A 15,069-nucleotide genomic window follows, 5' to 3' on the forward strand; every position below is an offset into this window, starting at 1 on the left:
TTGTTTTTGGTGACAGTGTTTATTTTAATCTTTGATTACCAACGTCTTCTTTTATTCAGAGCTCTTAATTCATTTTAGTTAAGAAATATGAACCGTGAAGGTCTGCATTGTGTCACTGATCTTAACAGTGATAATATTCCTAAGCAACCTTAGACTGGTCTGGAAAAAATAACAGCAATTTGTATGTATTATTTATTAAATGTACCTCTTATTTTAGTTAATAGCGTTGTAATAAAGCCATATCTTTGTTAGGCATCCATCCACTTGACAAATAAACTGTTTTTATCATTTATAAAAACAGCATTGAGTATTTGTTATGGGCACCCCCCCCCCCTCTTTTTAGATCCCTGATCTTGTGTTAAGGCAGCTTACCACTTCTTGTACAAACCAGTGGAATTATTTGGGTCAGTTTGTATTGCCTTGTCCTCTTAATACCCTCTTACTGATCCAGTGGCACCTACACTTCACACACATTTCTGCAACAAAGCTTAAAAAAAGTGACATCAAGGACTGTCAATATATCACACACAAAAAACCCATTAAACAAAGGCAGATTAGAGCAGGTAATGGATATTTGCCATGAAGTGTGTAGTCACCCCTCTCCATTACCCATTTTGCCTATTGAGTTCATTTGAAAAATTAGCTATGACTATGAGCTGTGTAATTTTGCATATTGTATGTACAGTATATCCACTTGTATGTTTTGCTATGGTTCATGATTCTATCAGCTTTGTTGGTGTGTTTTAGATGTGTATTTGTTTTGAAATGCCACCATCATGACTCATAAGTTAATGGTTACGTATTGTTTACGTTTATGTACATTTATATTTTGGTTGGAAATTAACAGATCTGTTTTTTTCCTAAAATAATGGCACCAATTGGTCTTGAGATTCTACTTAAAAGAATATGTACATGTGCAGCCTTTTATAAGATAAATATATATATATATATATATATATATATATATATATATATAGTAGGCTACATGGATAGGTTAAAGTTAGCTTTGTTGCGTATGGGGTGAATGCATGTAAATACATTATGTTCTATTTGGACAGTGTTTTTCATAACCATCCTGTGGTTTGTCTCAAAGAAGTGCACAGAAGAGCTTCTTCTCCCTGAATGGGTTCTCCGAGGTGGGCACAGGGGTGATGAGGGGGTCCTCAATGGCGTGGGCATCACAGTATGCCATCAGGTCTGCAGCCGCCTTTGATACCTGAGGGTGGCAAGTAGTGGGAATCAAGACTGGAAATGAAGGTGTGGGCATTCACCAAAGGCATCAAGGCACGTGCAATGTGCCCCCTCAGTTTCAATGGGCATGATGCCTCTGGCAAGACTTACCTTGATCCTGCAAAAACTGGCTTCAATCTTCAATTGCTCCACCAGCTTCCTGGCTTGGCCGACACTCATGGTGCTGTTCACTGGGGTGTCTCCTTTCATCCTGTCAAGAGAGCCAAGGATACATATGGCACATGATTCACATTCAATCATTTGTTTTAGAAAAAAGACCACTGACAGCTGGAAAGGCAGATGTACAGCGTGATGCATGACTTTAGAACATTGCACTGCATTCATTCTAGGTAGCTTACATTTCTATGGATTCTTATCAGTGAAAATATATGAATCACTGACTGCATCCAATTCCACTCCCTCCTAAATTTGACACACTTTTTTAGCTCATTTACTTCAATCTTCCTCTGCTCTCCTCCCTCCTCTCTCTGTCTATCTCCAGGGACCAATGGTGTAATTTACTACCGATATTTTAATACTGAACAAAAATATAAACGCAACATGTAAAGTGTTGGTCCCATGTTTCATGAGCTGAAATACAAGATCCCAGAAATGTTCCATATGCACAAAAAGCTTATTTCTCTCAAATTTTGTGCACAAATGTGTTTACATCCCTGTTAGTGAGCATTTCTCCTTTGCCAAGATAATCCATCCACCTGACAGGTGTGGCATATCAAGAAGCTGATTAAACAGCATGATCATTACACAGGTGTACCTTGTGCTGGGGACAATAAAAAGCCACTCTAAAATGTGCCGTTTTGTTACACAACCAAATGAAACATGTCTCAAGTTTTGAGGGAATGTGCAATTGGCATGCTGACTGCAGGAATGTCCACCAGAGTTGTTGCCAGATAATTTTATGTTAATTTATCTACCATAAACTGCCTCTAACGTCGTTTTAGTGAATTTGGCAGTACGTCCAACTTGCTTCACAACCGCAGACCACGTGTAACTATGCCATCCCAGGACCTCCACATCTGGCTTCTTCACCTGCGGGATCGTCTGAGACCAGCCACCCGGATAGCTGATGAAACTGAGTATTTCTATCTGTAATAAAGCCCTTTTTGGGGGGGAAAACTAATTCTGATTGGCTGGGCCTGGCTCACCAGTGGGCACCCATGAAATCCATAGATTAGGGCTTAATGAATTGATTTAAAATGACTGATTTCCTTATATGAACTGTAAATTCGTAAAATCTTTGAAATTGTTGCATGTTGCGTTTATATCTTTTTGTCCGGTATAGTTTATCATCTTCACAAGCTGTAGGACAATTCATAATGTGTACATGGATGATTGGTTGTTTTTGTTTTTAATTGTCGGTGTACAATTTATTTGCCGTACAGATAGTCATCTTAAGTCGGTTAAAGATCCAATCTCAAACTTTTGTAACATTTCAGCCAGTAGTTTTGAAAGTGGTACTCACAAGCCAAACGTGGTCCCTGTTTTTTGTGTACTACGTCATCCAATTGTGTACTATGTCATCTATTTCCATGAGTTTATCTGTAATTATGTGTTCAAGCAGCCAGCACTATTGTCCCCAATGGCAGGGAAATCTCTAGAGCTTATAGAAAGTATAGAAAAAGCACCTTATTCTTGCTGAAAACAAATAGTTTTAGCTCAGAATGATGGGATGATGGACACATTTTGTAGATATATTTGATATGGCCAGTTATTTATGGGACCTCGTTTGACGGGAACACACCAATTGAATGGCTCAAGCAGCCAAAAAACTGGGCCAAATGCACAAATGCCTTAGCACACAGATCTGGATGTGTGTGAATATCATCAAATCACATCAACATCAAATATGCAAGGGATATAAGCACACCACTGCCTGGTTAATACAAATCAAGTTGAAGTGACAGTATACAGAGAAAGTTCAACAGAAAACAAATAATGAATGGACAAGAAGTGTGAGGAGAAATCGATAACTGGAGAAAGAGAGAGGCAACAAGACCAGTCCATTCTGGGCCTCTCCTGCTCCTCTTATTATTCCTTTTCATCATCACCTCCTTGTCATCCTCTACCTTACCCTTGTTGTATTCCTCTTCAGGTGCTCTCTCTCCCTCCTCTTCTCTCTCTCTCTCTCCCTCTCACTCTCTCTCACCCTCTATCTGCCCGTGTTAGGGATTTTAGTGTAGCTCAACCCCACCCCTCATAGACAGTGTATGCTACACTGTTCTGTACAGTCCAGTGCGCTGCAATTCTGCTACAATGAACATCAGACTCCTAGTACATGCATAAGAACCCCCTCTGCAGTCAGTGGAAGCTTCCGGGCAAAGGGAGGAGGGATCCATTGGAATCGATTTTATTCTGCAAGCTGGAACATACCATCGCTAAATGAAAATAAAGGGGAATGAGGCAGATATGGAATCTCACAGACGAAATCGTTGACATAACAAAAGATGAGCATGATGTTTTGTGTCCCGCCCAAATACAATATTCACTATCATTGATATGCACTGTTAGAATTTAAATTATGTTATTTGCATTAGTTACCCTCTCCCTCTCTCTTCTGTTGCCATGGGAACTGCTGCAGTCTCTGGGCTCTTTGACTTTTACATTCTATCATCATACTGCCCTCAATGGTCTCTCCCACCTTGGCAAGAGATATTTGTAGTCCCTCCTACCAATGCTGCCCATCACTTGCCCCCCCTTGTCTCCACCCTTCCCCATCACGCCTCTCATGTTTCCAGTCTCTCTCTATCTCTATCTATTACATTGGAGAGAATAGAAAATGTGAAGGACAATGACATGGATAATATTTCTTATAATGTTGAATTCAGGTTAATAATGTTGTATTAATTATGAACAGATTAATAAGAATTTATATGAGCTGTTAAGCATAGGCTATGATTTTGACCACGTTATCTTTCCTGATCGAATCTATCTTATATATCTCATTTGAAATGTCTACATCCATTCTCATACATAACACTTTTCATGGGTTACTTACTGATGAAGGTGTGAAATGATCTCAACTTCAACCTCTGTGCACCCTTTGCACATGAACGCGTCGGTAGCTTGCTACCTTTACAGGTGTATTGCTATAAAGGTTGTAATATGTCAACTGAATCCTAGATCATATAGAATAAATGATATTCTGTTGAAATATATGGGTAACTACCACTGTCATTCATCATCATTTTGAAATGTTGTTATCTTCACGATAATGTTGAAGCTAGCTAGCCAGCAGCAGATGAGTCTTCTATTATAAGGGCTCTGGCCAGCAGCAGCATAGTTACACTATACAGTGCATTCGGAAAGTAATCAGACCTCTTGACTTTTTCCACATTTTGTTACGTTACAGCCTTATTCTAAAATGGATTAAATGTTTTTTTTCTCCCCCTCATCAATCTACACACAATACCCCATAATGACAAAGCGAAAACAGGTTTTTATAAATTTTTGCAAATGTATGTCCCGAAGCCACTCCTGCATTGTCTTGGATGTGTGCTTAGGGTCGTTGTCCTGTTGGAAGGTGAACCTTCTCCCCAGTCTGAAGTCCTGAGCACTCTGGAGCAGGTTTTCATCAAGGATCTCTCTGTACTTTGCTCCGTTCATCTTTCCCTCGATCCTGACTAGTGTCCCAGTCCCATCCCCACAGCATGATGCTGCCACCCCCATGCTTCACCGTAGGGATGGTGCCAGGTTTCCTCCAGTAGTGGCATTCAGGCCAAAGAGTTCAATCTTGGTTTCATCAGACCAGATAATCTTGTTTATCATGGTCTGAGAGTCCTTTAGGTGCCTTTTGGCAAACTGCAAGCGGGCTGTCATGTGCCTTTTACTGAGGAGTGGCTTCCGTCTGGCCACTCTTGATTGGTGGAGGGCTGCAGAGATGGTTGTCCTTCTGGAAGGTTCTCCCATCTCCACAGAGGAACTCTGGAGCTCTGTCAGCGTGACCATCGGGTTCTTGGTCACCTCCCTTACCAAGGCCCTTCTCCCCCGATTGCTCAGTTTGGCCGGGCGGCCAGCTCTAGGAAGAGTCTTGGTGGTTCCAAACTTCCTCCATTTAAGAATGATGGAGGCCACTGTTTTCTTGGGGACCTTCAATGCTGCAGACATTTTTTGGTACACTTCCCCAGATCTGTGCCTCGACACAATCCTGTCTCGGAGCTCTACGGACAATTCCTTCGACCTCATGGCTTGGTTTTTGCTCTGACATGAACTGTCAACTGTGGGACCTTATCTAGACAGGTGTGTGCCTTTCCAAATCATGTCCAATCAATTGAATTTACCACAGGTGGAATCCAATCAAGTTGTAGAATTATCTCAAGGATGGTCAATGGAAACAGGATGCACCTGAGCTCAATTTCGGGTCTCATAGCAAAGGGTCTGAATAAAATGTCTAAAAACGTGTTTTTGCTTGGTCAATATGGGGTATTGTGTGTAGATTGATGAGGAACATTTATTTAATCAATTTTAGAATAAGGCTGTAACGTCACTAAATGTGGAAAAAGTATATACAAAAATATGGCTGTATATACAACAGTAAGTGGACACCCCTTCAAATTAGTGAATTTGGCTATTTCAGCCACACCCGTAGCTGACATGTGTTTGTAATCGAGCACACAGCCATGCAATCTCCATAGACAAACATTGGCAGTAGAATTGCCTTAATGAAGAGCTCAGTGACATTCAACGTGGCACCGTCATAAGATGCCACCTTTCCAACAAGTCAGTTCATCAAATGTCTGCCCTGCTAGAGCTGCCCCAGTCAACTGTAAGTGCTGTTATTGTGAAGTGGAAACGTCTAGGAGCAACGGTTCAGCTGCGAAGTGGTAGGCCACACAAGCTCACAGAACGTGACCGGCGAGTGCTGAAGCACGCAGCACGTAAAAATCATCTCGGTTGCAACACTCACTACCGATTTCCAAACTGCCTCTGGAAGCAGCGTCACCACAAGAACTGTTCATCGGGAGCTTCATTAAATGGGTTTCCATGGCAGAGCAGCCACACACAAGCCTAGGATCACCATGCGCAATGCCAAGCGTTGGCTGGAGAGGTGTAAACCTTGCCGCCATTGGACTCTGGAGTAGAGGAAACCCGTTCTCTGGAGTGATGAATCACGCTTCACCATCTGCCAGTCCGACGGACGAATCTGGGTTTGCCAGATGCCAGGAGAACGCTACCTGCCCCAATGTGTAGTGCCAACTGTAAAGTCTGGTGGAGGAGGAATAATAGTCTGGGGCTGTTTTTCATGGTTCAGGCTAGGCCCCTTAGTTCCAGCGAAGGGAAATCTTACCGCTACAGCATACAATGTCATTCTAGACGATTCTGTGCTTTTCCTGTTTCAGCACGACAATGCCCCCGTGCACAAAGCGAGGTCCATACAGAAATGGTTTGTCGAGATCGGTGTGGAAGAACTTGACTGGCCTGCACAGAGCCCTGACCTCAACCCCATCGAACACCTTTGGGATGAATTGGAACGCCGACTGCGAGCCAGGCCTAATCGCCCAACATCAGTGCCCGACCTCACTAGTGCTCTTGTGGCTGAATGGAAGCAAGTCCCCGCAGCAATGTTCCAACATCTAGTGGAAAGCCTTCCCAGAAGAATGGAGGCTGTTATAGCAGCAAAGGGGGGACCAACTCCATATTAATGCCCATGACTTTGGAATGAGATGTTCAACGAGCAGGTGTCCACATACTTTTGGTCATGTAGTGTAGCTAGCTATGAGGCTATACTTAATGTTTTTGTCCTTTTGATGGATTCGTAGAATGAGTCCCTAGTCCTTGAAGCTTTTACAGTTTCATATCTGTCTTGTGTGTGTATATCTAATTGGTCCTCTGTAGCTCAGCTGGTAGAGCACGGCGCTTGTAACGCCAAGGTAGTGGGTTCGATCCCCGGGACCACCCATACACAAAAAAACAAAATGTATGCACGCATGACTGTAAGTCGCTTTGGATAAAAGCGTCTGCTAAATGGCATATTATATTATTATATTATTATAATTGCTCTCTCACATGTCCATTGGCAGCATAGAAAAAACTCTTAAAACTCATTGTTTGAGGTACTAGAAATCATATTCCTAGAAATTCCTAAAGCAGAATTATGTATGTCTTCCGAGTGATGTAGATTTGAATGGTGCTTTTGTATTCCGTATCCATTTGCATTAAAGTCTCAGTGCTATTCTCTTCTATTTTACAGCTTGCTACAGAAATATTAAAGACCCGTCAACAGCTCATTATCAGATTTTAAACTTACAGTAGACAAAGAAAAAGTAAATTAGCTAAGAAATGAATGTTATATTAAGAGATGTGACAAATACAGTTGAAGTCGGAAGTTTACATACACTTAGGTTGGAGTCATTAAAACTTGTTTTTCAACCACTCCACAAATTTCTTGTTAACAAACTATAGTTTTGGCAAGTCGGTTAGGACATCTACTTTGTGCATGACACAAGTAATTTTTCCAACAATTGTTTACAGACAGATTATTTCACTTATAATTCACTGTATCACAATTCCAGTGGGTCAGAAGTTTACATACACTAAATTGACTGTGCCTTTAAACAGCTTGGAAAATTCCAGAAAATGATGTCATGGCTTTAGAAGCTTCTGATAGGCTAATTTACATCATTTGAGTCAATTGGAGGTGTACCTATGGATGTATTTCAAGGCCTACCTTCAAACTCAGTGCCTCTTTGCTTGACATCGTGGGAAAATCAAAATAAATCAGCCAAGACCTCAGAAAAAATGTGTAGACCTCCACAAATCTGGTTCATCCTTGGGAGCAATTATCAAATGCCTGAAGGTACCACGTTCATCTGTACAAACAATAGTACGCAAGTATAAACACAATGGGACCACGCAACCGTCATACCACACAGGAAGGAGACACGTTCTGTCTCCTAGAGATGACTTTGGTGCGAAAAGTGTAAATCAATCCCAGAACAACAGCAAAAGACCTTGTAAAGATGCTGGAGGAAACAGGTACAAAAGTATCTATATCCACAGTAAAATGAGTCCTAAATCGACATAACCTGAAAGGCCGCTCAGCAAGGAAGAAGCCACTGCTCCAAAACCGCCATAAAAAGCCAGACTACGGTTTGCAACTTCACATGGGGACAAAGGTCTTACTTTTTGGAGAAATGTCCTTTGATGAAACAAAACTAGAACTGTTTGGACATAATGACCATCGTTATGTTTGGAGGAAAAAGGGGGTACTTGCAATCCGAAGAACACCATCCCAACCGTGAAGCACGGGGGTGGCAGCATCATATTGTGGGGGTGCTTTGCTGCAGGAGGGACTGGTGCACTTCACAAAATAGATGGCATCATGAGGAAGGAAAATTATGTGGATATATTGAAGCAACATCTCAAGACATCAGTGAGGAAGTTAAAGCTTGGTCGCAAATGGGTCTTCCAAATGGACAATGACCCCAAGCATACTTCCAAAGTTGTGGCAAAATGGCTTAAGGACAACAAAGTCAAGGTATTGGAGTGGCCATCACGAAGCCCTGACCTCAATCCTATAGAAAATGTATGGGCAGAACTGAAAAAGTGTGTGTGAGCAAGGATGCCTACCAACCTGACTCAGTTACACCAGCTCTGTCAGGAGGAATGGGCCAAAATTCACCCAACTTATTGTGGGAAGCTTGTGGAAGGCTACCCGAAACGTTTGACCCAAGTTAAACAATTTAAAGGCAATGCTACCAAATCCTAATTGACTGTATGTAAACTTCTGACCCACTGGGAATGTGATGAAAGAAATAAAAGCTGAAATAAATCATTCTCTCTACTATTATTCTGACATTTCACATTCTTAAAATAAAGTGGTGATCCTAACTGACCTAAGACAGGGAATTTTTACTAGGATTAAATGTCAGGTATTGTGAAAAACAGAGTTTAAATGTATTTGGCTAAGGTGTATGTAAACTTCTGACTTCAACTGTATATTTGTATTTTGTACTTGTATTTATTAAGGATTCCCATTAGCTTCTGCCAAGGCAAGGCAACAGCTACTCTTCTTGGGGTCCAGCAACATTAAGACAGTTGTATAGTTTAAAATATTAAATTATTTTACATTTCAGAACACTTTACCCAATACATTTAGTGTGTTCCCTCAGGCCACTACTCCACTATCACATATTTACAATACAACATCCATGTGTACGTGTGTGTAGAGTGCGTGTCTTATCATATGTATGTGTGTCTGTGCCTGTGTGTGTCTCTTCACAGTCCTCACTGTTCCATAAGGTGTATTTTTATCTGTTTTTTAAATCAGATTATTTTGCTTTCATTAGTTACCTGATGTGGAATAGAGTTCCATGTCGCCATGGCTCTATGAAGTACTGTGCGCCTCCCATAGTCTGTTCTTGACTTTGGGATTGTGAAAAGACCTTTGGTGGCATGTCTTGTGGGGTATGCATGGGTGTCCGAGCTGTGTGCTAGTAGTTTAAACAGACACCTCGGTGCATTTAGCATGTCAACACTTCTTACAAAAACAAGTAATGATGAAGTCAATCTCTCATCCACTTTGAGCCATGAGAGATGCATATTATCAATGTTAGCTCTCCATGTACATTTTACAATCCAGGGTTACTCTAAGCAGTTTAGTCACCTCAACTTACTCAATTGCCACATTATTTATTACAAGATTCAGTTGAGGTTTAGGGTTTAGTGAAGGATTTGTCCCAAATACAATGCTCTTAATGTTGCAGTGATTTCACTCGCTGTAGTAGTTGACGTGTATAGTGTTGAGTCATCTGCTTACATAGCCACACTGGCTTTACTCAAGGCCAGTGGCATGTCATTGGTAAAGATTGAAAAAGGTAAAGGGCCTAGACAGCTGCCCTGTGGAATTCCTGATTCTACCTGAATTATGTTGGAGAGGCTTCCATTACATTTACATTTTAGTCATTTAGCAGACGCTCTTATCCAGAGCGACTTACAGTTAGTGAGGGCATACATTTTTCATACTGATTAAATTCCATGAAAGAACACCCTCTGTGTTCTGTTAGACAGGTAACTCTTTGTCCACAATATAGCAGGGGGTGTAAAGCCATAACACATACGTTTTTCCATCAGCAGACTATGATCGATAATGTCAAAAGCCGCACTGAAGTCTAACAAAACAGCCCCCACAATCTTTTTATCATCAATTTCTCTCAGCCAATCATCAGTCATTTGTGTAAGTGCTATGCTTGTTGAATGTCCTTCCCTATAAGCGTGCTGAAAGTCTGTTGTCAATTTGTTTACAGTAAAATAGCATTGTATCTGGTCAAACACAATTTTTTCCAAAAGTTTACTAAGGGTTGATTGGTTTACTAAGGGCTGATTGGTCGGCTATTTGAGCCAGTAAAGGGGGCTTTACTATTCTTGGGTAGCGGAATTACTTTTGCTTCCCTCCAGGCCTGAGGGAACACACTTTCTAGTAGGCTTAGATTGAAGATACTGCAAATAGGAGTGGCAATAACGTCCGCTATTATCCTATCCAAGTTGTCAGACCCCGGTGGCTTGTCATCACAACAATCATTTTTTCACTTCTTCCACACTCACTTTACGGAATTCAAAATTGCAATTCTTATTTTTCATAATTTGATCAGTTATACTTGGATGTGTGGTGTCAGTGTTTGTTGCTGGCATGTCATGCCTAAGTTTGCTAATTTTGCCAATTAAAAAAATATTCAAGTAATTGGCAATATCAGTGGGTTTTGTGAAGAATGACCCATCTGATTCAATTCACGAGGGAGCTGATTTTGCCTTTCTGCCCAAAATTTAATTTGAGGTGCTCCAAAACTTTTTACTATCATTATTTATGTCATTTATCTTTGTTTCATAGTGTAGTTTCTTCTTCTTTTTATTCAGTTTAGTCACATGATTTCTCAATTTGCAGTACGTTTGCCAATAGTTTGTGCAGCCAGATTTATTTGCCATTCCTTTTGCCTCATCCCTCTCAACCATAACATGTTTCAATTCCTCATCAATCCACAAGGATTCAACAGTTTTTATAGTCATTTTCTTAATTGATGCATGCTTATTAGTAACTGGAATAAGCAATTTCATAAATGTGTCAAGTGCAGCATCTGGTTGCTCCTCATTACACAACACAGACCAACAAATACTATTTACATCAACAACATAGGAATCACTACAAAACTTATTGTATGACCTCTTATACACTATATTAGGCCCAGCCTTTGGAACTTTGGTTTTCCTAGATATGGCTACTATATTGTGATCACTACATCAGATGGATTTGGATACTGCTTTAAACCACATTTCTGCAGCATTAGTAATGATGTGATCAATACATGTTGATGATTTCATTCCTGTGCTGTTTGTAACTACCCCGGTAGGTTGACTGATAACCTGAACCAGGTTGCAGGCACTAGTTACAGTCTGAAGCTAATTCACCCAGAAAATATACCTCTCTGTTGATATCACATACATTATCTAGCATTTCACACATGTTATCCAGATACTGACTGTTAGCACTTGGTGGTCTTTAGCAGCTTCCCACCAGAATGGGCTTTAGGTGAGGCAGATGAACCTGTAGCCATATTACTTCAACAGTATTTATCATGAGATCCTCTCTAAGCTTTACAGGAATGTGGTTCTGAATATAAACGGCAACACCTCCACCTTTGGCATTTCTGTATTTTCTGTAGATGTTATAACCATGTATTGCTACCACTACAGTGGGGAAAAAAAGTATTTAGTCAGCCACCAATTGTGCAAGTTCTCCCACTTAAAAAGATGAGAGAGGCCTGTAATTTTCATCATAGGTACACGTCAACTATGACAGACAAAATGAGAAAAAAAAATCCAGAAAATCACATTGTAGGATTTTTAATGAATTTATTGGCATATGATGGTGGAAAATAAGTATTTGGTCAATAACAAAAGTTTCTCAATACTTTGTTATATACCCTTTGTTGGCAATGACACAGGTCAAACGTTTTCTGTAAGTCTTCAAAAGGTTTTCACACACTGTTGCTGGTATTTTGGCCCATTCCTCCATGCAGATCTCCTCTAGAGCAGTGATGTTTTGGGGCTGTCGCTGGGCAACACAGACTTTCAACTCCCCTCCAAAGATTTTCTATGGGGTTGAGATCTGGAGACTGGGTAGGCCACTCCAGGACCTTGAAATGCTTCTTACGAAGCCACTCCTTTGTTGCCCGGGCGGTGTGTTTGGGATCATTGTCATGCTGAAAGACCCAGCGACGTTTCATCTTCAATGCCCTTGCTGATGGAAGGAGGGTTTCACTCAAAATCTCACGATACATGGCCCCATTCATTCTTTCCTTTACACGGATCAGTCGTCCTGGTCCCTTTGCAGAAAAACAGCCCCAAAGCATGATGTTTCCAACCCCATGCTTCACAGTAGGTATGGTGTTCTTTGGATGCAACTCAGCATTCTTTGTCCTCCAAACATGACGAGTTGAGTTTTTACCAAAAAGTTATATTTTGGTTTCATCTGACCATATGACATTCTCCCAATCCTCTTCTGGATCATCCAAATGCACTTCAGACGGGCCTGGACATGTACTGGCTTAAGCAGGGGGACACGTCTCGCACTGCAGGATTTGAGTCCCTGGCGGCGTAGTGTGTTACTGATGGTAGGCTTTGTTACTTTGGTCCCAGCTCTCTGCAGGTCATTCACTAGGTCCCCCCGTGTGGTTCTGGGATTTTTGCTCACCGTTCTTGTGATCATTTTGACCCCACGGGGTGAGATCTTGCGTGGAGCCCCAGATCGAGGGAGATTATCAGTGGTTTTGTATGTCTTCCATTTCCTAATAATTGCTCCCACAGTTGATTTCTTCAAACCAAGCTGCTTACCTATTGCAGATTCAGTCTTCCCAGCCTGGTGCAGGTCTACAATTTTGTTTTTGGTGTCCTTTGACAGCTCTTTGGTCTTGGCCATTGTGGAGTTTGGAGTCTGACTGTTTGAGGTTGTGGACAGGTGTCTTTTATACTGATAACAAGTTCAAACAGGTGCCATTAATACAGGTAACGAGTGGAGGACAGAGGAGCCTCTTAAAGAAGAAGTTACAGGTCTGTGAGAGCCAGAAATCTTGCTTGTTTGTAGGTGACCAAATACTTATTTTCCACCATAATTTGCAAATAAATTCATAAAAAATCCTACAATGGGATTTTCTGGATTTCTTTTTCTCAGTTTTTCTGTCATAGTTGACGTGTACCTATGATGAAAATTACAGGCCTCTCTCATCTTTTTAAGTGGGAGAACTTGCACAATTGGTGGCTGACTAAATACTTTTTTTCCCCACTGTATATCATCAAAGTGAGTTTCAGAGATTGTCAGAATATGAATGTCATCTGTTACTAGCAAATTATTGATTTCATGAGCTACATATGTTAACATGGGCTATTTTTAGCACTTTTCTGGGATGCTTGATTGTTTTCATTGCTTTACTGGGTAGCTTAGCAGAAGTAGACATGCTCATGTTATTTATGTTAGTGCAAGGTGAGCTGCACACAGTGGACTTCCTACTAGGGCACACTGCCTCAGTGCTAACAGTATAACTCTGGTTCATAGGCACATGATTACTGCATACAATAGCTGTAGGATCAGTAGAGGCATTCATGTTTTTGTCATTTTGATAGATTCATAGAATTAGTCCCTAGTCTTTGATGCTTTTTCAGTTTCATATCTGTCTTGTCGTGTTTGTATGTCTAATTGCTCTCTCACATGTCGATAGGCAGTAAAGAAAAATGGTGGTATGAGGGCCATATTGGAAATTTAACCAGGACAGCGAGGTTAACACCCCTACTCTTACGATAAGTGTCACGGGATCTTTAGTGACCACAGAGAGTCAGGACACTCGTTTAACATCCCATCCAAAAGACAGCACCCTACACAGGGCAATGTCCCCAATCACTGCCCTGGGATATTTATTTTAGACCAGAGGAAAGAGTGCATCTTACTCCCTCCAACACTACTTCCAGTAGCATCTGGTCTCCCATCCAGGGACCGACCAGGACCAACCCTGCTTAGCTTCAGAGGCAAGCCAGCAGTGGGATGCAGGGTGGTATGCGGCTCAGCCGCAAAGTGGTAGGCCACACAAGCTCACAGAATGTGACTGCCGAGTGCTGAAGCGCGTACCACGTAAAAATCGTCTTTCCTCGGTTGCAACACTCACTACCCAGTTCCAAACTGCCTCTGGAAGCAGCGTCAGCACAATAACTGTTCGTCGGGAGCTTCATGAAATGGGTTTCCATGGCCGAGCAGCCACACACAAGCCTAAGATCGCCATGCACAATGCCAAGCGTTGGCTGGAGTGGTGTAAAGCTTGCCGCCATTGGACTCTGGATACAGTGGAAACGCGTTCTCTGGAGTGATGAATCACGCTTCACCATCTGCCAGTCCGACGGACGAATCTGGGTTTGGCAGATCCCAGGAGAACGCTACCTGTCCCAATGTATAGTGCCAACTGTGAAGTTTGGTGGAGGAGGAATAATGGTCTGGGGCTGTTTTTCATGGTTTGGGCTAGGCCCCTTAGTTCCAGTGAAGGGAAGTCTTAACGCTACAGCATACAATGACATTCACAACGATTCTGTGCTTCCAACATTGTGGCAACAGTTTGGGGAAGACCCTTTTCTGTTTCAGCATGACAATGCCCCCGTGCACAAAGCGAGGTCCATACAGAAATGGTTTGTCGAGATCGGTGTGGAAGAACTTGACTGGCCTGCACAGAGCCCTGACCTCAACCCCATCGAACAGCTTTGGGATGAATTGGAACGCCGACTGCGAGCCCGGCCTAATCGCCCAACATCAGTGCCCGACCTCATTAATGCTCTTGTGGCTGAATGGAA

The 15,069-nt window shown here is 41.8% G+C and overlaps 1 protein-coding gene across 1 annotated transcript; it reads right to left on the reverse strand.

The window, feature by feature from the left end:
• LOC121579490 (guanine nucleotide-binding protein G(I)/G(S)/G(O) subunit gamma-3) lies at nucleotides 1-3,576 on the reverse strand. Its single transcript, XM_041894097.2, has 3 exons — nucleotides 3,323-3,576; nucleotides 1,342-1,441; nucleotides 1-1,216 (listed from the first exon to the last, which is right to left on the reverse strand). Exons 2-3 carry the CDS (start codon nucleotides 1,438-1,440, stop codon nucleotides 1,088-1,090), a joined length of 228 nt encoding a protein of 75 aa, XP_041750031.1. The 5' UTR covers nucleotide 1,441; nucleotides 3,323-3,576; the 3' UTR covers nucleotides 1-1,087.
• Nucleotides 3,577-15,069: the final 11,493 nt, after the last annotated feature.

Source organism: Coregonus clupeaformis, chromosome 13, assembly GCF_020615455.1.
Source record: "Coregonus clupeaformis isolate EN_2021a chromosome 13, ASM2061545v1, whole genome shotgun sequence".
Lineage (NCBI taxonomy): Eukaryota > Metazoa > Chordata > Actinopteri > Salmoniformes > Salmonidae > Coregonus > Coregonus clupeaformis.